Source organism: Pristiophorus japonicus, chromosome 4 (genome assembly GCF_044704955.1).
Source record: "Pristiophorus japonicus isolate sPriJap1 chromosome 4, sPriJap1.hap1, whole genome shotgun sequence".
Taxonomy (NCBI): Eukaryota; Metazoa; Chordata; class Chondrichthyes; family Pristiophoridae; genus Pristiophorus; species Pristiophorus japonicus.
The window spans coordinates 268628978-268652696 of record NC_091980.1 but is presented as its reverse complement, the minus strand read 5'-3'; the positions used below and the strand labels follow the sequence as shown (position 1 = coordinate 268652696).

Sequence of the window (23719 nt, the reverse complement as noted above, 5' to 3'; positions counted from 1 at the left end):
TTAGCCATCATGAGGCAGCAGCACCTGGTAGTGGAATGCCCACCTGCGGTGAGAATGGCTGATGATAATGATGTGGAAGATGCAGGTGACGAGCAGGAGGAGGAGGATGACGAGGATGAGGAAGTTGTTATATATGTGAACTTGTATTTACTCTGTACAGCCACCCAAGGGCTCATCCCCTGGAGTCCCAAGGGATCCCATAATCCCTTGGGAGCACAGGTATTTTAGGAGGCTTCACAGGTTGGAGAGGCACTCTGGAGACCTGCAATAAAAGACTAAGTGCCTGAGGCCGGAGCATGATGGCGGAGGAGGGTGGGCCATCGTGCCCCTTTAACGATTGCTCGAATCTTGCGCCAGCAGCCAATCCGTGAACACTTTACTGATGCCTGAGGGCTCAGTGACAATTATTCCACATGGACCATGTTTACTGTTTGGAGCTGTTCCGTAATGTGTTGTGTTAATGGAACATGATTCAATTTTAATGTAAAATATAGTTTATTCAAAAGTTTACAATGTACTTAATTAACTTCAATAAAATTGTTCTTGTATCAAACTTTACTTTAAGATCACTCTTTAAGATCACTCAAAAACTTTAAGATCACTTATAAACTTGTAAATTTACATAACTTACAAAAAACTTTTAATTTGAGAACAGATACAACAGTAACAATAATAAAAACAACAGCAGCAGCAAAGAAAGGTTGCACCCATCTCTCATCCCCCTTATCTAAGACCACCCGCTGCGCTTGGTCTTGGATACTCCACCATCCCTGCCTGGCTTTGGGCTCTTCTGATGCTGGTGTGGGGATTGAAGTGGGAGTGAAAGTTGATTCTGTCAATGGACGCGGGGTCTGGGCGTGTTCCCTTATTGCAGCAGTTAACTCCAACATGCCGTTCCTCACACGCCCTGACAGTGTCTCAACGACCTGCAACATTCCCTCCCTCATGTTGAGCAAAACTGTCTGAACTACCTGCAACATTCCCTCCCTCATGGTTAGTGACGTGGTTTGCACTACCTCTGACATTCGCTCCCTCATGGCCACTATTCCCTCAATGATGGTCCCGGATATCATTCACATTTCTCATCTCATTGCTGTTACTTCTCCCGACAGTCCCGCTACCTCATCACTCGCCCTACTGATGCCGTCCAGAAGTGATGGGGTAAGGTCAATGCTCTCCGCACTCAATGACATCATCTGATCCACATCTGTTAAATCCTGCACCTCAGGAGAGTGTGGTCGAGCTCTCTTTCCCCTCCTCCCCACGGGTGTGGCTCGCACCCCAACACTGGGACCCGCAACCTGGGATGGTGGGGCCCTGGGTGTGCCTCGCTGCACATCACCACTGGGGGTAACATTTGCCATGCAGTTCGGGAATGTTTAAATTAATATGGCAGGGGGATGGGAACCTATACAGCGAGACAGGGCGAAGTAATATGGAGTCAGAAACAGGTGGTAGAAAGGTAAAAAGCAATAGTGGAAGGCTGAGTAAACAAAGGCAAGAAACAAAAAGGGCCACACTACATCATAATTCTAAAGGAACAAAGGGTGTTAAAAAAACAAGCCAGAAGGCTGTGTGTCTTAATGCAAGGAGTATCCGTAATAAAGTGGATGAATTAACTGTGCAAATAGATGTTAACAGATATGATGTGATTGGGATTACAGAGACGTGGCTCCAGGATGATCAGGGCTGGGAACTCAACATCCAAGGGTATTCAACATTCAGGAAGGATAGAATAAAAGGAAAAGGAGGTGGGGTAGCATTGCTGGTTAAAGAGGAGATTAATGCAACAGTTAGGAAGGACATTAGCTTGGATGATATGGAATCTATATGGATAGAGCTGCAGAACACCAAAGGGCAAAAAACGTTAGTGGGAGTTGTGTACAGACCTCCAAACAGTAGTAGTGATGTTGGGGAGGGCATCAAACAGGAAATTAGGGGTGCATGCAATAAAGATGCAGCAGTTATCATGGGTGACTTTAATATGCATATAGATTGGGCTAACCAAACTGGAAGCAATACGGTGGAGGAGGATTTCCTGGAGTGCATAAGGGATGGTTTTCTAGACCAATATGTCGAGGAACCAACTAGGGGAGAGGCCATCTTAGACTGGGTGTTGTGTAATGAGAGAGGATTAATTAGCAATCTCGTTGTGAGAGGCCCCTTGGGGAAGAGTGACCATAATACGGCGGAATTCTACATTAGGATGGCGAATGAAACAGTTAATTCAGAGACCATGGTCCAGAACTTGAAGAAGGGTAACTTTGAAGGTATGAGGCGAGAATTGGCTAGGATAGATTGGCAAATGATACTTAAGGGGTTGACAGTGGATGGGCAATGGCAGACATTTAGAGACCGCATGGATGAACTACAACAATTGTACATCCCTGTCTGGCGTAAAAATAAAAAAGGGAAGGTGGCTCAACCGTGGCTATCAAGGGAAATCAGGGATAGTGAGGCCACACCTGGAGTATTGTGTTCAGTTTTGGTCTCCTAACTTGAGGAAGGACATTCTTGCTAATGAGGAAGTGCAGCGAAGGTTCACCAGACTGATTCCTGGGATGGCGGGACTGACATATCACGAAAGACTGGATCAACTGGGCTTGTATTCACTGCAGTTCAGAAGAATGAGAGGGGATCTCATAGAAACGTTTAAAATTCTGACGGGTTTAGACAGGTTAGATGCAGGAAGAATGTTCCCAATGTTGGGGAAGTCCAGAACCAGGGGTCACAGTCTAAGGATAAGGGGTAAGCCATTTAGGACCGAGATGAGGAGAAACTTCTTCATCCAGAGAGTGGTGAACCTGTGGAATTCTCTACCACAGAAAGTTGTTGAGGCCAATTCACTAAATATATTCAAAAAAGAGTTAGATGTAGTCCTTACTATTCGGGGGATCAAGGGGTATGACGAGAAAGCAGGAATGGGGTACTGAAGTTGCATGTTCAGCCATGAACTCATTGAATGGCGGTGCAGGCTCGAAAGGCCGAATGGCCTACTCCTGCACCTATTTTCTATGTTTCTATGACCCGCAACCTCGGAAGGTGTGAAACCATGGAATGTCCCACCAACACTCAAACCATTAGTCACGGAAGGGGCTGTCACCTCCATGAGCGGCACCTCCTCCAAAGTCAGTACAGCAGTGGGAGCATCATCCAGCTCCATCCCCTCCCTCTCACCCCATGTTCTTGATCTGGAGGATTGGATTGGATTATGTTCTCCTCCTCAGACTGGTCATCGCCTGAATCTTCTTCTGCATCGTCAGGGTTGGCCTCAAGTTCTGCAAAAGATAACAGAACAGTCAAATGGTCAGCAGCAGAGAAGGGGGCAGTGTGGGTGGCATCAGTAGGCTTCATACATCACAGGCCAGGCAGCAGACTGATTTGAAGGACGATGATGAATTTGCAGGACTTACCCGCTCCCTCAAGTGTGAGCCCAGCTTGTGCAGTACTAACTGCTTTTTTTCCAGGAAGGACCCATCAAAGCAGGGACCCTCTCTTCCAAGAGTGTCAGTGGGTGCAAATTTGCCAGGCCTCCTCCTGTTCTAGTTCTTTCCCTTTTATTATGTGCCATCTTCCTGTGCAAAGATGAAAATGCAACTTTTTAGAGAGGGTGTCTTTCTGCTGGCACCTATGATAATGATGGCTGGGTGGGACATACAGATGGTCACATTTTCAATTGCAATTCAACTGAATAAATGAAAATATCACTTACACTAACTACTTGACCAAGGTCCTGCCATTTCTTTTTACACTGGCTTCCAGATCTCATGGTGGTCAACATTGCGCAGTAATCTTCTGCAACTTGGTTCCTGTGTTTCTTAATTTCGTTTGGTGGAACTTTTGTGTGACCTCTGCTGGTGTCCAGCTCCTGCCATCTGTTCTCAATCACAGTAACTAGTGCCTCCACTTCTTCCTGTAAGAAATTCTTGGTCCTTGCACTGCTTTGCATCTTGTATTGCTCCAACTGCAATTTTTCCAATGCTCTCACACAGCACATCTTCTCACACACAACTGACTCTTTAAAAATGACCGATTACCAAATCCCAACTGTACTGAGCATGCATGTCCATTGGAATGACATCAAAAACGTAACTTTTTTTCCGCGCGTACGCAGAAGGTGCATTTTTGTTTTTTGGCGCAGACAGCAGGCTCCACCACCTGAGACGACTGGACATGTTGCGCGACGCCAAATTAAAATTATACATCGGGGAAACTTTGGCAAAATATTTCTGCTGCATTTCTGGCCTAGAAAAACGTGCGTAACTTTTGGAAATCGCCAGAAAATGGGCTTGGGGAAAATTGAGCCCTATAAAATATTAACACGAAAGTAGATAAAGAAGACAATTGCTTCTTTCGTCCTTCTCACTCTCACCTCCACCCCCGCCACCCATCCTCCACCCCCCCCACCCCCCACCGTAAGAAAGATTATATTTTTACATTATAGCAGGCAGTGAATTAAATATGGGATAGACACAAACAGAGCTGAGGCAATAACAAAGCTGCTATCATTGAGACAGGAAAGAACGGGCCTCAATTATATAATTGTCCTGTAATTTGTAGATAAATGCACAATATTGGCAAGGAATTTCTTGGGGTTAGATAAATGCACAATATTGATATGGACAAAAGTAATAAGCAAAAGAGGACATTAAAAAAAATTTTTAGTAAAAGAATGGAAAGTAAAAGTAAAATTGCGTAAAATTACATAGAACATACAGCACAGAAACCTGCCATTCGGCCCAACCAGTCCATGTGACACCAGTTTTGGGATATAGTTCCCTTTCAAACAAGCACTTGCCTACCCAATTTTGTGAACTGAAACTTTTTAGTTATTGATTTTTTTTAAAAATACATACCTTATATAGTTCTGCTTTTTTGAAGCCATTCTCGAGAATATGTAGAATTTCATTCTTTCCACTGGATAATTCTGGATCAAATACATAAAATAGGTATTCCAGCATCTTTTTGTAGTTTCTAAACAAGGATAGAAATTGTTGATTACAGTACACAATGATTTATCTGAAAATGCACAATTATTCAGCTACTACATAAGATTAATAGCAAGAAAACCTTTTAAGCTGTCATTTAACAGTCACTAAATTAGAATTTTGACACTGCTTCAATTATATCAGCTTCAACTTAAAGTTAAAAGATTTGTAGGAAATATTAAATTATTCTTTCTTCCACTCCTGTAGTTACCAGTTTCATAATTCATACCTTAAGTTTTCCAGGGACTATCAAAGCCCTGGTTATTAATGGGGGAGGGGAGAGAGTGGAAGGTGTTATTTGCAAATTTACAATCAGTTAAAAATAAAAACCAGCCCATTACTGTTGAAGTGCTAAATTTACATATGCACATCAAAAAACACTTGATCAATAAAAAGCACTGAACCTAACTTTACTCTTCGGTAAATTTGTTGCATCAATAAGACCGCTGGAAAATGACAAAAGGTTGTGATGAAAATTGTTAGGATTTTCCCTTATCTCTTGTCGAGGACTTGTAGGTTATTGTGGATTGTACTGCTACTCTGTTGCGAAAACAGATACCTGTAGTTAAATTTGTTTTTTATTAAATATGAGGTTCCTTTAAAACTGTTTGTCAATCCACTCTCCTTTCCCAGTTCATTGAGTCACTCTTTTCTCCTGCCCCCACAATTCATGCTCTTTTCCCACTCTCAGTCATACTGGCACTCTTCTCCCCTTGCCTTTTTGTTCATGGAGTTAGTTTTCCACGATTTACCATCATCACAGCTCCCACCTCATGCTGCTGCTCTGGAGGATAAAACTGTGCTGTACACTGTGAACAGGAATTCCTGATGTTGCAAAACTATGATGATGTCAGAAATTCCAATTACCAAGTTGGAGCCAGGAAAGGAAACAATTGGGAAGTGGGTGGTATAATTTTTGTGGGGCAGCAGCACTTTTGCAGATACCACATTAAAACACATTGGTGATTTTCCAGTAGCTCTATATGTTATTTCATGATTTATTGTAATTGTAAAACCAGCACAGTTATGATACAATTCTGAAATATAAACCAAAGTGGGTGAAAATTCATAGCTGGCCAATCAGCATCTAACAAATAAAATGCTTTGGAAGTGATCCTTTTGTGAAGAGTCAGTCTCGCTCCTGATGCATGTTGCTTGTTCTCAATATAAAAGTCAATTTCCACAGCAATTATGTGCTTGCCTTGTCACAACACATTTAGGATAGTGGTCACAGGCTGAATAATGAATCACTGGGGTATGGACTAGAAATAATATGGGATACCACCATACGCTCCTGGTTTCTCCAACTAATGAGTAACACTTTACTGTCAGACTCATACCTCAGACTAAACTTCTCATTCATAAAAAGCAAAATTAAACAGAAACAAAAAAGAAAAGCAGATTTAGACAGATTACAGTACTTAATTTAACTATACATCAGTTTTTTTTTTAAGTGTTCTGAATTCCAAATAATACTATTCCATGATTTTGATATGACAAAACTGAGGCACTGTGTAAACATACACCTTTTCAACATTTTGTACAATAATGTCTTTGTTTATGTAAATCTGTGTACACTAAAGACTGTACAAGTACACACAGAGTACTAAATGCTTTAAGATATGAACTTAATGCAAGAACCGGCTGACAAGAAAGGGATGCCCCAGAGTCCGCAGATGGATCAAGGAAGAGATTGACAGATGGCAATGTGTTGCAGTATGTCAGATGGTCCAAAAAGGCCCAGAGGCAGTTCAGTTTCATTTTCCTGAGCCCACCACCACTGGATCCCCAATTCTGTCAGACACGAATAACCCCTTCAATACTGCCAGATCTTGGACCTCCAATACTGCTAGACACTCCTCCCCAGTCCTCTTCAACCCCATTTTTTCCCCAGAAGACTTCTACCCCACTGCCAGATTCCAGTAAATACAATCTATTCTCATAAACCTCTAGCCTACACTCTCTCATCCCAGAACCAACTCCAATGCTCCCAGATCACAGGACCACTCTCCCAGAACCCACCTCAATGCTCCCAAAACCTATCTGCACAGTACCCGTAGATCCCGAGGTCCTATTCTAGTGAGCCCCCCCACCCCCCCCACATCTCCGAACCCCTAAAATAGTGTATTCTTGGCTAAACCATCTTCAACTGCTTTATCAATGATTTTCTGATTTAAGGTCAGGAGTGCTTGACAATCCCACACAGTTCAACTCCATTCATAACTCTTCTGATAATGAAGTAGCCGATAGAAGCTTACAGAAAAGTGTAACAACATCCAGGCCGAGGCTGACAACGGGCAGTTAACAGTCATATCACATAAGTGCTAGGTAATGACCATCTCAAACAACAGAAAGCCCAGCCACCTCCTCTTGATCTTCAACATCTTACATAGAAGTTACAATCTCCGAGTAAAGAATACCCTCAGAATGAGTGATCATAGCATGATTGAATTTCAAATTCAGATGGAGGGTGAGAAAGTTGGATCTTTAACCAGCGTACTAAGCTTAAATATAGGAGACTATGAAGTTATGAGGGCAGAGTTGGGTAAAGTGGACTGGGAAAATAGATTAAAGTGTAGGACGGTTGATGAATAGTGGTGTACATTTAAGGAGATATTTCACAACTCTCAAGAAAAATATATTCCAGTGAGGAGGAAAGGGTGTAAGAGAAAAGATAGCCATCCATGGCTAACTAAAGAAATAAAGGATGGTATCCAATTAAAAACAAGGGCATACAAAGTGGCCAAAACTAGTCGGAGGACAGAAGACTGGGAAGCTTTTAAAAGCCAGCAAAGAACGACTAAAAAAATGATTAAGAAAGGGAAGATAGACTATGAAAGTAAACTAGCACAAAATATAAAAACAGATAGCAAGAGTTTCTATAGGTATGTAAAAAGGAAAAGAGTGGCTAAAGTAAATGTTGGTCCCTTAGAGGACAAGACCGGGGAACTAGTAATGGGGAATATGGAGATGGCAGAAACTCTGAACAAATATTTTGCATCAGTCTTTACGGTAGAGGACACTAACAATATTCCAACAGTGGATAGTCAAGGGGCTACGGTGGGGGAGGGGGGGAGGAACTTAACAAAATCACAATCACTATCACTGAGGGGGTGGTACTCAGTAAGATAATGGGGCTAAAGGCAGATAAATCCCCTGGACCTGATGGCTTGCATCCTAGGGTCTTAAGAGAAGTAGCAGAAAGGATGGTGGATGCATCAGTTGTAATTTACCAAAATTCCCTGGATTCTGGGGAGGTCCCAGCAGATTGGAAAACTGCAAATGTAACACCTCTATTTAAAAAAGGAGGCAGACAAAAAGCAGGAAACTATAGACCAGTTAGCCTAACATCTGTGGTTGGGAAAATGTTGGAGTCCATTATTAAAGAAGCAGTAGCAGGACATTTGGACAAGAAAAATTCGGTCAGGCAGAGTCAGCATGGATTTATGAAGGGGAAGTCATGTTTGACAAATTTGCTGGAGTTCTTTGAGGATGTAACGAACAGGGTGGATAAAGGGGAACCAGTGGATGTGGTGTATTTGGACTTCCAGAAGGTGCCACATAAAAGGTTACTGCACAAGATAAAAGTTCACAGGGTTGGGGGTAATATATTAGCATGGATAAAGGATTGGCTAACTAACAGAGAACAGAGAGTCGGGATAAATGGTTCATTCTCTGGTTGGCAACCAGTAACTAGTGGGGTGCCGCAGGGACCAGTGCTAGGACCCCAACTATTTACAATCTACATTAATGACTTGGAAGAAGGGACTGAGTGTAACGTAGCCAAGTTTGCTGACGATACAAAGATGGGAGGAAAAGAAATGTGTGAGGAGGACACAAAAAATCTGCAAAAGGACATAGACAGGCTAAATGAGTGGGCAAAAATTTGGCAGATGGAGTATAATGTCAAAGTGTGAGGTCATGCACTTTGGCAGAAAAAAAATCAAAGAGCAAGTTATTATTTAAATGGAGAAAGATCGCAAAGTGCCACAGTACAGCGGGACCTGGGGGTACTTGTGCATGAAACACAAAAAGATGGTATGTAGGTACAGCAAGTGATCAGGAAGGCCAGATATCTTGGCCTTTATTGCAAAGGGGATGGAGTATAAAAGCAGGGAAGTCTTGCTACAGCTATACAAGGTATTGGGGAGGCCACACCTGGAATACTGCGTGCAAGTTTGGTTTCCATATTTATGAAAGGATATACTTGCTTTGGAGGCAGTTCAGAGAAGGTTCACTAGGTTGATTCCAGGGATGAGGGGGTTGACTTATGAGGAAAGGTTGAGTAGGTTGGGCCGCTACTCATTGGAATTCAGAAGAGTGAGCGGTGATCTTATCAAAACGTATAAGATTATGAGGGGGCTTGACAAAGTGGATGCAGAGAGGATGTTTCCACTGATGTGGGAGACTAGAACTGGAGGGCATGATCTTAGAATAAGGGGCCTCCCATTTAAAACAGAGATGAGGAGGAATTTCTTCTCTCAGAGGGTTGTAAATCTGTGGAATTCACTGCCTCAGAGAGCAGTGGAAGCTGCGACATAGAATAAATTTAAGACAGAAATAGACAGTTTCTTAAACAATAAGGGGATAAGGGGTTATGGGGAGCGGGCGGGGAAGTGGAGCTGAGTCCATGATCAGATCAGCCATGATCTTATTGAATGGCGGAGCAGGCTCGAGGGGTCGCATAGCCTACTCCTGTTCCTATTTCTTATGTTCTTATGGTCTTATGTTCTTATGACATGGAAACAGGTCATTTGGCCTAACCAATCCTTGTTGTTGTCTACCCTCAACACGAGCAATTGGGGGTTATAATTGACTCGAAGCTTAACTGAACCAGCCATGTCAACATCATGGCCACTGAAGCAGGGTAGAGACTGGGTACGCTGTGATGAACAGTTCACCTCCTGACCCTTCAAAGTCACACCACCATCTTCAAGGCTAAAATACTTAACATTCATCTGCATGAGTCCAGTCGCAACAATACTCAAGAAACTCAACATAATCCAGGACAAAGCAGTTAACTTGTCCACTGGACTCAATATGCACCCCTCAATCATCAGCGCATTGTGGCTGTAATGTTTATAAAGTACACAATGCTCTGCACTAAATCACCAAGGTTGCTTTGACAGTACCTTCCACCCATGCAACCTCTACTACCAAGAAGGACAAGACCAGTCATGGGAACACCATCAGCTCTAAGTTCTACTCCAAATCACATATCATCCTGAGTTTTACATTAATCAGCATTCCTTCACTGTTACGAGGTCAACTTCATGGAATTCCCGACCCAACACCATCACCACAAGAGTAGACTGCGAAAGTTCAAATAGGCCAACTGCCACATACTCAGGGCAACAAAGAAAGAGTAATAAATGTGGCCTCGTCAGCATTGCCCACATCTCAAGAACAATTTTTTTTAAGCCTAGAGACCCAATTCTAGTACTGTCAAACCCTGACCCCCCTCTCCCATTGCTTCAAGAGCAGAGGGAGATCCTGAATACTGATAAATATTACTTGGCAAAACACCCTTTTCTTTTAAAATCTCTTGACTTGTTGTGAATAAGGCCACAGAATATCAGCTATAGGGCTGGATTTTCGGCATTAGAAATTCGGGGTGTTCATCACGGCGGGGCGACCCTGATAGCGCCTGGAAAAAGTTTGCGCCTCAGTCTATAAAATTCGTCCGAAACTGAGGTACAATGATCGGGGGCGCTAAATCAGGCATTGCATACCTGTGCTTCGCTGCCCCAGCCGAAAACCGCAGCATAAAAAATGTACAGACGCACTCGAAGCTTCCCAGGCCTAAGCGAAGGTTTCACGCGCACCGATTTGGTTTGTGCATGCGCAGGTGCACCGGCCCACCGGCCCATTTCACTCAGAGTGGGAGACATGGCACAGCAGGAGGGATGACAGAGAGCACGCCGCTTCTCTGCAATAGCCGCTGAGGCCCTAGTTCAGGCCATTGCGAGGAGATGACCTGCACTGCTTCTAGTGGGAGGAAAGAGGCCTGTGCCAAGGATGTTCAGGAGGATTTGGATGGAGATCGCCCTGGAGGAGTCAGCGGCAGACAGTAGCTATAACTGTCACCCAATGCCGCAAGAAGTTTAACAACCTCACGAGGGTCGTCAGGGTGGACCCCTGCCATGATTGCAAGATGACTGTCTCACACAATGTAAAGTCTTTGACGGAGCTGCCCCTTCCTGCTCTGTGTTCCAGGCCATGGTGTGGGTTGTTGAAGCCACCTAAAAGCTGGAGACTCACTTCACTGGCCATGCTCTCTGCATTCAATTGGCACGGACCCTTTTGCCTCCTAATCATTGTGACTCCCTCCTCGCACTTCCCTTCTACTGTTGATATGCATTGCCCAAACGTCGCGATGCTACCTGGCTTTCACCTCCTCTCAGTTTTTCCACATGCTCAGTCCATAGCCACGCAGATTGTAATGAACACATTTGCACTTCCAGACAGTGGCAGCTGTTCTTCTATGGAAGGCAGATGTGGCACAAGAGGAGCTGCACACCTACTCAACACTTCTTCTTGCTCTTATTGTAGGCCAAGTTAGTGCATAATCAGAGGGAGCACAGCAGACCGGAGGCGGAGAGCCTGATTTGCAAGACGTCACCAAGATAGAGCAGCGAGTTTTGGCCCTCATGGGCACACCGGTTCACATGGTGGCTGGCGGCAACGCCGAGCCCCCTATGAGTAGTGACCGGATGTGAATGGCTTTTGTGTTTGATGTGACTTTCTTGGCCCCTAATATCAAGTGGCCTAGCCCCTTTACATACACATGTCCAATGCCACTTTCCTCTTATCTGCCTGCCCCTCCCCTGCTGCTAATCACATGTCTGTTGCTTTGTGCTTAAAGATGACCAGCCAGAAGCACAGCAGACTTCCTGTGAGCTGTCGACATCTGGGAACGGGGGAGATGACGAGGGAGAGGATGACAATGTGCTCCCTGGGCGTGAGACCCTATCAGTCCCACCAAGTGGGGATACAACATCGGGGGAGGAGGTTGATTTTGAGGAGTTTGACCACTCTGAGGCTCCTGGCCCCAGTGGCCTACAGCAACGCTCAGCGGGAGGGAAAGCTCAGAGGCCAGCTCCCTGGAGGGTGAGGCAGCCCAGTAGTCCTGCTCAGAGACAGGCAGACGTGGACCTGGACTTGGTGGCTATGTCCAGGGAGAATACAGAAACGCACTGGGACTTCATGGGTGCATTGGGTAGGGTCCAGCGAGCCCATCCTTGGCTGCTCACAGAGGCAGATGGGTTTCAGCAGCGATAGTGGAGTCCCACAAGGGATGGCGCATGCCATGGGTGGCGGGGCAGCAGCGATTGCATCACAGGCACAAGCCATGCTACAGCTTGCTGATGCCATGCAATCATTGACTGCTGCTGTCCTCTCTATGTTCCCTACTGTCCAACGGGGAAGTGACGGTGCCGAAGCAGGCCAGCAAGTTGTGGTCACACATCGTGCTCCGGATGCAGAGGCTCAGCCCCATCCGAGTGGCACTGATTCCATGAAATGGAAGATGCTGTCCTCCCCCAAGATGATAGCATTCCTGCTCCCACCACTGCCACTCCGACCTTGCACCTAACGTTGTCCACACGTGAGCCATCACAGACTGCTGCCGCCGATGCTGAGGCAGAGGAGTCTGCAGCCGGGCCTTCCAGGCCCAGAGCTGGTCCAGGGCATCCTCGTTGGCTGTCTGTACTGTCTGGCCCACACACACAGCAGCCCTCAAGCAACCTTGCTGTAGCCACTGAGGCCTCATTGAGAAGGAGCAGTTGGTGTGGGAGAGGGATAAAAGGTAGGGGGAGGAAAACTCAGGCCCAGTTGGATTAAGGACTAGGACAACGTTGTGGAGAGGCACTGAAAATTGTTAATCCCACCTGTAAATAGTTAAGGTACATTGCCGCACTTCATTGTTGTTGAGTGCGTTGCAACAGGACATTGTATTTTGTCTGGTGGGGGTTCAGTAAAATGTTACTTTGACCATTTGCCATTGGCGTCTTGCGTGTCATTGCAAACTTCACCGCAGCTGTGCCATTGTGGTGGCACATAGCGCGGCCAGTATTAGCTGCATCCCTCAGCTTCCTCCATTCAAGAGAACCAATCCATTATGAGCTGCCAACGTGTGGCTCTTGGTCCGGCAGCATCTCCACGCTGCCTCCCCCGTGGATGATGTGGCTGGCCATTTGGGGCCTCGCCAGGTTCCTGTTCATCATCTTCCTCCTCCTGAGGTGGGGATGCAAACCCCACTGGCAATGCCTGGCCCCTCATGATGGCCAAGGTACAGCAACACAATGAATTCCAAGACCTGTTGAGGCGAGTATTGAAGGCTGCCTCCAGAGCAGTCCAGGCATCGGAAGCTCTGCTTGAGCACCCCTATTGTCTGCTTGATGATGTTGTGGATGGCTCCACTTTTGTGGTGGGGTTGCAGAGAGGGAGGGGGGGGGTGGAGTGGGTCATGAGCCAGGTGGCTAGGCCATATCCTTTGTCCCCGAGCAGCCAGCCACGCTGTCCCTGTGGTGGCCGAAACAATCCTAAGACGGTGCTTTCATGCAGGATGAAAGCATCATGCGTGCTCCCTGGATAGTGGGCATTCACTGCGAGGATGTGCTGCACGTTTAGGGAGTGGTATCCTTTTCATTTCTGAATACCTCTGCGTTGTGTAATGGTGCTCGCAAGGCCACGTGTGTGTAGTCAACGGCTCCTTGAAACCTCAGGAAGCACGCAATTCTGCCAAACCTACATGCCCACTCATTCTGGCTCTCCTTGCTCATTGGAAATGTTATGAAATCCATTCTGCGGGCATACAGAGCCTTTGTGATGTAGGGAATGCAGCGTATTGAGAGATGCTGCATATGTTCCCTGCTGCAGCCTGGAAGGAGCCAGAGTCAAAGAAGGCCAGCGCCACAGTCACCTTCACTACGACGGGCAGCAGTCCTGTTGCCGCTGTAAGGCTGCAGGTCTGCCTGTAGGAGATGGCATATCTCAGTCAACACGTCCTTTCGGAAGCACAGCCTTCTTACACACTGCTCCTCAGAGAGCTGGAGACATGAGCGTTGGTGCCTGTAAACTCATTGGTGGGGGGGGCGGGGGGGTAAGCCCTCCTCCCCAGACAAGCCCTCCTCCCCAGACGGCTTCGGCCACTCCTCATCCATAGGCCAACATAGTCAAGAGCCCTTCTATCTTGACGCCACCTACCAATAGCATGGAGCACGATACAGTGGCGAACGAGGAATGCCCCCATTAAATTATTTCACTGAAGTTGCAAGGACACTATAATGGTAGATAAAGCTACCACTTTAAAGTCTGAGCTACACACGGCGTGCTGTGCGCAAATGGTGCAGTCAGCGTAACCTCCCTCAATTTAAAGATGTGGCAAATAGCGTCTACGCAACCGTGGGACCACCTGGTTTTTCAGGCATCATGGGTTAACGTTAAATGCGGCGATAGCACCTAACTTTGCAACCGGAGTGCTCGTGGACCACTGCACGACGATTGACATCATGATCTGAATGAAACTACAGGGCTGGACAGTAAGCTTCTGCGCCACCGGAAACCCGGAGCCGAATTTGCCGGCCGGGCAGTAAACACTGACCGCTCGACAGTAAGCACTTAAGACACCCTTTACTGTCCCTCCAGGGTGCTAACAGAGGTGCAAGCAAGCCAAAAGTCCAGCCCTATATCTTAAAAAATGACATATAGTAAGCATTTTGAGCTTATAAAAAGGTCATGTTTTTCCATTTCTGCAATGGCTGAATTCACGTGTTAAATTGGTGTAACTTGAATCTCCCATGAAATTACAATGTACTTACCTTTCAGTCTCCCCATTTCCAAAAACTTGCATCTGTAAGGTAGGTGATGCTATGGCGCTATGCACTTCACAATGCATTTTTACCCAGATGCAATTGTCTTCCGCTCCACCAACTGGCAACCTATCTCCGCCATGAAAAATGTAGCCTGAGACCTGGAACCTTTCTCCTGCAACTTGCAGCTCTCCCAAGGTGTCCATAAACTGCCACCCTCAGCCTTTTGCCAGTTTTCTTCCGTGAGCAATACTTTACAAGCAACTGTGGAAAATGTGGCTTGAGACCAAGTATCATCTCCTGTCCAGTAGCTATTATGCATGGCCAAAAAGAAATTCTGCAATTTGCCAATCTCCCCTGGCCACCTCCCTACAGGAAGCAAAGAAATATGGAAAATAACACAAAGAGAAAAGTAAAACAGGAGAGAGAAGCAGAAGAGTAGAGAGAGAGAGAGAAGAGAAAATGAACGAGAAGAGAAAGAGTGAGAGACAACCAGGAGAGTGCAAGAAAGAGAAACAGCATGTAGAAAACAAAGACAAGTAAGCAAGCGAGCATATCTTGCAACTTACCGTGAGCAACACCAAAGGAGATCCACTATAATATTAACATAGAAACATAGAAACATAGAAAATAGGTGCAGGAGTAGGCCATTCGGCCCTTCTAGCCTGCACCGCCATTCAATGAGTTCATGGCTGAACATGCAACTTCAGTATCCCATTCCTGCTTTCTCACCATACTCCTTGATTCCCCTAGTAGTAAGGACTTCATCTAACTCCTTTTTGAATATATTTAGTGAATTGGCCTCAACAACTTTCTGTGGTAGAGAATTCCACAGGTTCACCACTCTCTGGGTGAAGAAATTCCTCCTCATCTCGGTCCTAAATGGCTTACCCCTTATCCTTAGATTGTGTCCCCTGGTTCTGGACTTCCCCAACATTGGGAACATTCTTCCTGCATCTAACCTGTCCAAACCCGTCAGAATTTTAAATGTTTCTATGAGGTCCCCTCTCATTCTTCTGAACTCCAGTGAATACAAGCCCAGTTGATCCAGTCTTTCTTGATAGGTCAGTCCCGCCATCCCGGGAATCAGTCTGGTGAACCTTCGCTGCACTCACTCAATAGCAGGAATGTCCTTCCTCAGGTTAGGAGACCAAAACTGTACACAATACTCCAGGTGTGGCCTCACCAAGGCCCTGTACAACTGTAGCAACACCTCCCTGCCCCTGTACTCAAATCCCCTCGCTATGAAGGCCAACATGCCATTTGCTTTCTTAACCGCCTGCTGTACCTGCATGCCAACCTTCAATGACTGATGTACCATGACACCCAGGTCTCGTTGCACCTCCCCTTTTCCTAATCTGTCACCATTCAGATAATAGTCTGTCTCTCTGTTTTTACCACCAAAGTGGATAACCTCACATTTATCCACATTATACTTCATCTGCCATGCATTTGCCCACTCACCTAACCTATCCAAGTCGCTCTGCAGCCTCATAGCATCCTCCTTGCAGCTCACACTGCCACCCAACTTAGTGTCATCCGCAAATTTGGAGATACTACATTTAATCCCCTCGTCTAAATCATTAATATACAGTGTAAACAGCTGGGGCCCCAGCACAGAACCTTGCGGTACCCCACTAGTCACTGCCTGCCATTCTGAAAAGTCCCCATTTACTCCTACTCTTTGCTTCCTGTCTGACAACCAGTTCTCAATCCATGTCAGCACACTACCCCCAATCCCATGTGCTTTAACTTTGCATATTAATCTCTTGTGTGGGACCTTGTCGAAAGCCTTCTGAAAGTCCAAATATACCACATCAACTGGTTCTCCCTTGTCCACTCTACTGGAAACATCCTCAAAAAATTCCAGAAGATTTGTCAAGCATGATTTCCCTTTCACAAATCCATGCTGACTTGGACCTATCATATCACCTCTTTCCAAATGCACTGCTATGACATCCTTAATAATTGATTCCATCATTTTACCCACTACCGATGTCAGGCTGACCGGTCTATAATTCCCTGTTATCTCTCTCCCTCCTTTTTTAAAAAGTGGGGTTACATTGGCTACCCTCCACTCCATAGGAACTGATCCAGAGTCAATCGAATGTTGGAAAATGACTGTCAATGCATCCACTATTTCCAAGGCCACCTCCTTAAGTACTCTGGGATGCAGTCCATCAGGCCCTGGGGATTTATCGGCCTTCAATCCCATCAATTTCCCCAACACAATTTCCCGACTAATAAGGATTTCCCTCAGTTCCTCCTCCTTACTAAAGAGATTATCATTTCTTTTGTTGCTAGAAAACGTTAACACCATGATTATCATTACAAGACTGTGAAATAAGGGCACCATATTATTATTGCACTGTAAGAAAAAGTATAGAATATGTAAAGGTAGACATTATTTTATTAATATGATTTATGAGGACTAAAAAGGTATACTGTGTAGTATTGTTTCTCTACATTACAATAGTGACTACACTTCAAAATTACTCCATTGACTGTAAAATACTTTGAGATGTCCTGAGGTTGTGAAAGGTGTTATATAAATATATAAGTTCTATCAAAATTAGAACTCTTTAAAAATCAATCTTATTAGGGCTGCAAGTAAAAAAAAACTCAGAGGAACATGTAATTAAAGTAACTCACTCTGATTTATATGATGAGCTTTCTCTGTTCAAAATAGATTGGATCTTTTCCTCATATTTCAACCGTAGAATTCGATTGTGAACTCTGATAATGCGATTTATTTTTAACCCTGTCACTCCAAGTTTTTTGAAGTCCCAAGCACAGAATCGAGATAAGATTATATCATAGCAGGAAGTAAACCTGTCAGGGGAAGGAATATTACATTTTTTTTATACATAAATATCTTGAAGAATTCATACAATATGCTTAAATTTACTCATACGGAAAGCAAAACAAAATGTTTAACCTATGCTAAATACAAATAAGTTTAAAATAAGCCATCAGTATGCATGGATTTTTTTGTAGAAGAATTTTAATTATAAAAATTAAATACAGGAAAATAATTATTTCTTGGAAATCTTGAAATTGTAAAATTCTGCTTTGAAATAAAAAAATTAGCACCTTGCCTATACAAACCTTAAATAAACTATACATGGATCCATCTATCTAATTAAAAGTCTTGTATATAGTGCATTATTGGCACTCAAAAACTGTTTTTATACCATCTACTGACAGGTGCATCTCACGAAGCTAGCAGGAGCTCCAGAAAAACCTTGCCAGATTCACGAAGGGGAAACTTTTTTTAAACTGAGTCTTCCAGTTGGAATCTGTTAAGTTTATTCTGGGGTTGACTCTGGCTGTGTGAAACTTGCACACCCAGAGCTGCCGGCCTGAGCGCAGCACTGAGAGCAATGCAAAAACAAAAATGTCACACATGGCAAATGCCAAAATAGCAAGTGTCCATTAGGAAAACAATCCTGGTTGGCTCAAATGAAATGAAATCCTTGTTAACTGAACAAATAGCTTAAATATAATTGAAAAAGCAGTTAAACTATTAATGATAAACTACTAAGTTACAACAAGCGCTGTTAATAAGCAAGCATCAGAAAGCTATCAGTAACCAGTAAGAAGCAAAGGCCAACAGAAATCATTCAAAAGATTTTTAAAGTGACTTCAGTGGTCACCTTGGTTTCTCATCCAGTCGAGTATATTTAAAAATTAAGATAACAAAGACAAAAAATTAAAAACAGCACTGAAAAAAAAAAATCACTAAACTTACCTATGCTGCCTCCAATAATTTTCATCTGCATAGGCCTACCCCTTTCTCAGGGGCCGCAGGTTTGAACCCAGTTCAGGGATCGGAGTACTTTATCTAGGGCTCCCTTCATCAGCTCAGGACCTTCCGATACTTCTTTCTCTCTTTGCGTGAATGTACAATGCAACAAAATACTTTTTGCAGTGTCAGCTCATGTGCATCACATCCAGCCTCTGGACTGAAATATTTTGTTTATTCTCTTCTAGCCACCTTGCCTGAAGTTTCTCCACCCATTCCCGGGCCACATCGCTACTCCTGCCAACCTTTCCAATGCTTTTAGTCCAGCTTCACCACTTTCACACCCCTCTGCGGGATCCGCTTCCACAAACTGCACTGACTTCTGCCTGTGCTCCTCCATTATAGTCTCTCATGGATTGAGCCCAACCTCTCATGCTCTGTTCTGCACTTTTCCACCTCAGTCAGGCAACGAACCTAGTGTGCATTATTAGTCTGAGACGGGATAAGCCCATCAGTAAAGCACCATAAAAATTCATGGAGGTAAAGGTGTCAGTTTTAGCATCCACAAACTGTAGGTTTGTAAGACACTGGGATCTAAATTCAATATTGTTGCACCATTTTATGGGGCTAAAATGGGCACACTGATAAATTGGTTATCAGGGTAGAGGCCTGCGGTGATGTGCATGGGCATGCAGTCCACTGCTAAATTGGTTGGAGACCTTTTTTTAAGGTTGCACTATCAGCTGCGTGAAATGAGTGCAAACCTCATTTCAATATTGACCTAAACTGCTAAATTAGTTTTGACTAGTCCTTAAAGGAACCACCAGAGGCCATTCAAAAAAGGCCCCAAAACATACAGGAATGTGGTATTTGTGGAGTCAGAAGGAGCAGGAGTACTCCTCCTTGCACTACGAAACTGTTAGCTGCTGCATGCTTGCCATCAAAGTCATTACAAACCAAATTACTGCAAATGTGAGTTTTTCCAATGAGCTGAAATACCACTATGTCTATTTGAGTTTATTTCAGTTCAATATCTCCCACATATTTGAAACTTGGACCATGTAATACTATTAATTTTCCACCCATGTGTTTGCTCTGTTTAAATGTAGTCAGTATCAGATCACACTGATTATGTTTGAATCTACGTATGATGTGTGCACGCACCCGTAGAGGCCCCGCTTGTGCCGGTTCTCGGCCCGAGATGCGCATGCACCGCAAACCGGCACTTTGAACTATCAAATTGTCTTTTGACAGTTCGAACGCATCCTCGGGAGAAGGGCCTTCACTGGCAGGGATTTGGGCTATTTGCCCAACTCTTGCCCAGCAAATGTCCTTCAAACTCTTGGGCCCAAATCTGGCCCTCCGGTTTTTTCGGCACACCTCCGAGCCCCCCGCCGACATTTTACATCCGAAGCAACACCAAAAGAAATCCGTGCGATCATGGCCGATTCTCGGGCCGTTTGTGGAGCTGCATGGCGCAGAAGAAAGAGAGGGGGGTGGAGCTAGGTCCTGGCGCTGAAAATAGTGCCGGGACCTCTGCACTAGAGTCTGTGCGCATGTGCAGTAGCTCCTGGCAGGCCGTTTCGGCAAACGCGTGCTGCAGGCTGTGTGGGAGGGGCCGAAGCATGCCGTCCCTAGCCCTGGCCTCATCGGCAGTCCGCTGCGTTCCCTAAGGTAGGAGTTCTATTTTTTATTTGTTATTTACGGATTGATTTTGGTGCTTTAGGTGCAGGGATCCTTCTATTTTTTCATTTGTTATTTATTGATTGCTTATTAGTTTGGTCTTGGTGTTTTAGGTGCAGGATTCCTTCTATTTTATTTGTTAATTAATTGCTTATTACTTTTTGTGCTTTGTTTGGTGCTTGGTGGTGCTTTAAATATAGTGACTTGCGCCGATTCCTTAACTGTAAGGTCTTTCTGTGGGGACAAAAGTGGACACATACGCTGCCCTAAGTTAGTTTAGTACAACTTTTTTCTGTTGTGTATCTGTAAAGCATGCACTCCCATGTGCCACCACCAGGGAATGCATCCCCTAAAGTCCCAAGGGATCCCAGCATCCCTTGGGAGCACTGTATATAAGCCAGCCCCCTAAGTTCTGTTCCTCACTCTGGAGTGTCTTATTAAAGACCGAGGTCACTGTTACTTTAACCTCCCTGTGTGCAGCCTCATCTGTGTTAGGAACACAATAACTGCCGCCGAGAATATGAATCCAACGCAAAGATGCAACAAACTGTGGGCATCCTGGAGAAGTTCTCGGAGGGTGAGGACTGGGAAGCCTATGTCGAACGGCTAAACAAGTACTTTGTAGTCAACGAGCTGGACGGAGAAGGAAGCGCTGTAAAAAGGAGAATGGTCCTCCTCACAGTCTGCAGGGCACCGTCCTGCAGCCTCATGAAGAATCTTCTGGCTCCGGTGAAACCCACAGATAAATCATATGAGGAGCTGTGTACACTGGTCCGGGAGCATCTTAATCCGAGGGAGAGCGTGCTGATGGCGAAGTATCGGTTCTACTCATGCCAGCGATCTGAAGATCAGGAAGTGGCGAGCTACGTCGCCGAGCTAAGGCGACTTGCAGGACAATGTGAGTTTGATGGAGCAAATGCTCAGAAACTTTTTTGTACTGGGGTCTGGCCATGAGACCACCCTACGAAAACTTTTGACTGAAGAGACACCGACCCTCAGTAAGGCCATTGCGAAAGCACAGGCGTTTATGTCCCCCAGTGATAACACCAAACAAATCTCTCAGCACACAAGTGCTAGCAATGTTCATAAATTAACTGGAACTGTGTTTGCGAGCAGAAATGAACAGGGCAGAACCCATGAGTCTGCAACTGCCAGCAGGCCTCAGGTTACCCAGATGACTCAGAGTCCCCAACAAAGGATGAATACAAGGCAATTCACACCTTGTTGGCGTTGTGGAGGCTTCCATTCAGCCTATTTATGCCGATTCAAAGGGTATGTTTGCAAGAGTTGTGGAACAATGGGGCACCTCCAACGAGCTTGCAAACAAGCTGCAAGCTCTGCAAAACCTGCTAACCCCACCACGTGGTAGAGGAAGATCGGTCCATGATAGATCAAAGCAATTTTGAGCCTCAGAGGAGGCAGATGCTGAAGTACATGGGTGCACACATTTTCAACGAAATGTCCATCTATAATGCTAAACCTAAAATTGAATGGCTAACCCGTAGCCATGGAACTGGACACTGGCACTAGCCAATCCATCATAAGTAAAAAGATGTTTGAGAGACTGTAGTGCAACAAGGCATTCAGACCAGTCCTGAGTCCCATCCACACGAAAACACGAAACTGAGAACGTACACCAAAGAGCTTATCACTGTCCTGGGCAGCGCCATGGTCAAGGTCACCTATGAGGGCACGGTGCACGAACTGCCACTCTGGATTGTCCCGGGCGATGGCCCCACACTGCTTGGAAGGAGCTGGCTGGGCAAAATCCGCTGGAACTGGGATGACACCCGAGCGTTATCACATGTCGATGAGGCCTCATGTACCCAGGTTTTTAACAAATTTCCTTCCCTTTTTGAGCCAGGCATTGGAAACTTTTCCGGGGCGAAGGTGCGGATCCACTTGGTCCCAGAGGCATGACCCATTCACCACAAGGTGCGAGCGGTACCTCACATGATGAGGGAGAGTGTGGAAATCGAGCTGGACAGGCTGCAATGCGAGGGCATCATCTCCCCAGTGGAATTCAGCGAGCGGGCCAGCCCGATTGTTCCAGTACTCAAAAATGATGGCACGGTCAGGATTTGAGGCGATTATAAAGTAAACTATTGATTGTTTCTCGCTACAGGACCAATAGCCGCTACCTAAGGCAGACGACCTATTTGCGACGCTGGCAGGAGGCAAGACGTTCACCAAGCTCGACCTGACTTCGGCCTACATGACGCAGCAGCTGGAGGAGTCTTCGAAGGGCCTCACCTGCATCAACACACACAAGGGATTGTTCATCTACAACAGATGCCCGTTTGGAATTCGGTCGGCCGCAGCGATCTTCCAGAGAAACATGGAGAGCCTACTCAAGTTGGTACCACACACGGTGGTCTTTCAGGATGACATATTGGTCACGGGTCGAGGCAACGCCGACCACCTACAAAACCTGGAGGAGGTCCTCCAGCGACTGGATCGCGTAGGGCTGCGGCTGAAGAGATCGAAATGCATCTTCATGGCAACAGAAGTGGATTTTTTGGGGAGAAAGATCGCGGCAGACAGCATTCAGCCCACAGACGCCAAGACAGAGGCTATCAGGAACGCGCCCAGGCCACAGAACGTCCCGGAGCTGCGGTCGATCCTGGGACTCAACTATTTTGGTAACTTCCTACCGGGGTTAAGCACCCTCTTAGAGCCCCTACATGTGTTCTTGCGCAAAGGTGAGAACTGGGTATGGGGAAAAAAACAAATAATTGCTTTTGAAAAAGCCAGAAACATTTTATGCTCCAACAAGCTGCTTATATTGTATAACCCGTGTAAAAGACTTGTGCCAGCATGTGACACGTCATCGTACGGAGTCGGGTGTGTATTACAACAAGCTAAAGTTGCGGGGAAGTTGCAACCGGTCGCCTATGCTTGCAGGAGCTTGTCTAAGGCCGAGAGGGCGTACAGCATGATTGAGAAAGAGGCATTAGCATGTGTGTTCGGGGTAAAGAAAATGCATCAGTACCTGCTTGGCCTCAAATTTGAGCTGGAAACCGATCACAAGCCCCTCATATCCCTGTTCGCTGAAAACAAGGGGATAAATACTAATGCCTCAGCCCGCATACAAAGGTGGGCACTCGCGCTATCAGCATATAACTATACCATCTGCCACAGGCCAGGCACCGAGAACTGTGCAAATGCTCTTAGTCGGCTACCATTGCCCACCACGGGGGTGGAAATGGTGCATCCTGCAAACTTGTTGATGGTGGCGCAGCCCGCAGACTTGTTGATGGTCATGGAAGCGTTTGAAAATGATAAATCACGTGTCACGGCCCGCCAGATTAGGACTTCGACCAGCCAAGATCCTCTGCTGTCCCTAGTAAAAAACTGTGTACTGCATGGGAGCTGGGCCAGCATCCCCATTGAAATGCAAGAACCAAGAACCAATCAAGCCATTCCAGCAGCAAAAGGATGAGCTGTCCATTCGGGCAGACTGCCTGTTGTGGGGTAACCGCGTAGTGCTA

At 45.5% G+C, this 23719-nt stretch overlaps 1 protein-coding gene across 5 annotated transcripts in view; it reads right to left on the bottom strand.

The window, feature by feature from the left end:
• The window catches only part of lrrc9 (leucine rich repeat containing 9), a 302164-nt gene that overhangs the window by 193805 nt on the left and 84640 nt on the right, over positions 1-23719 (bottom strand). For all 5 annotated transcript variants that reach the window (XM_070877538.1, XM_070877541.1, XM_070877539.1 and 2 more), the window contains 2 exons: positions 17453-17632; positions 4857-4974 (listed from right to left, as the gene is read on the bottom strand). In XM_070877538.1, coding sequence (XP_070733639.1) covers positions 4857-4974; positions 17453-17632 — 298 coding nt within the window. The remainder of the gene's footprint in view (positions 1-4856; positions 4975-17452; positions 17633-23719) is intronic.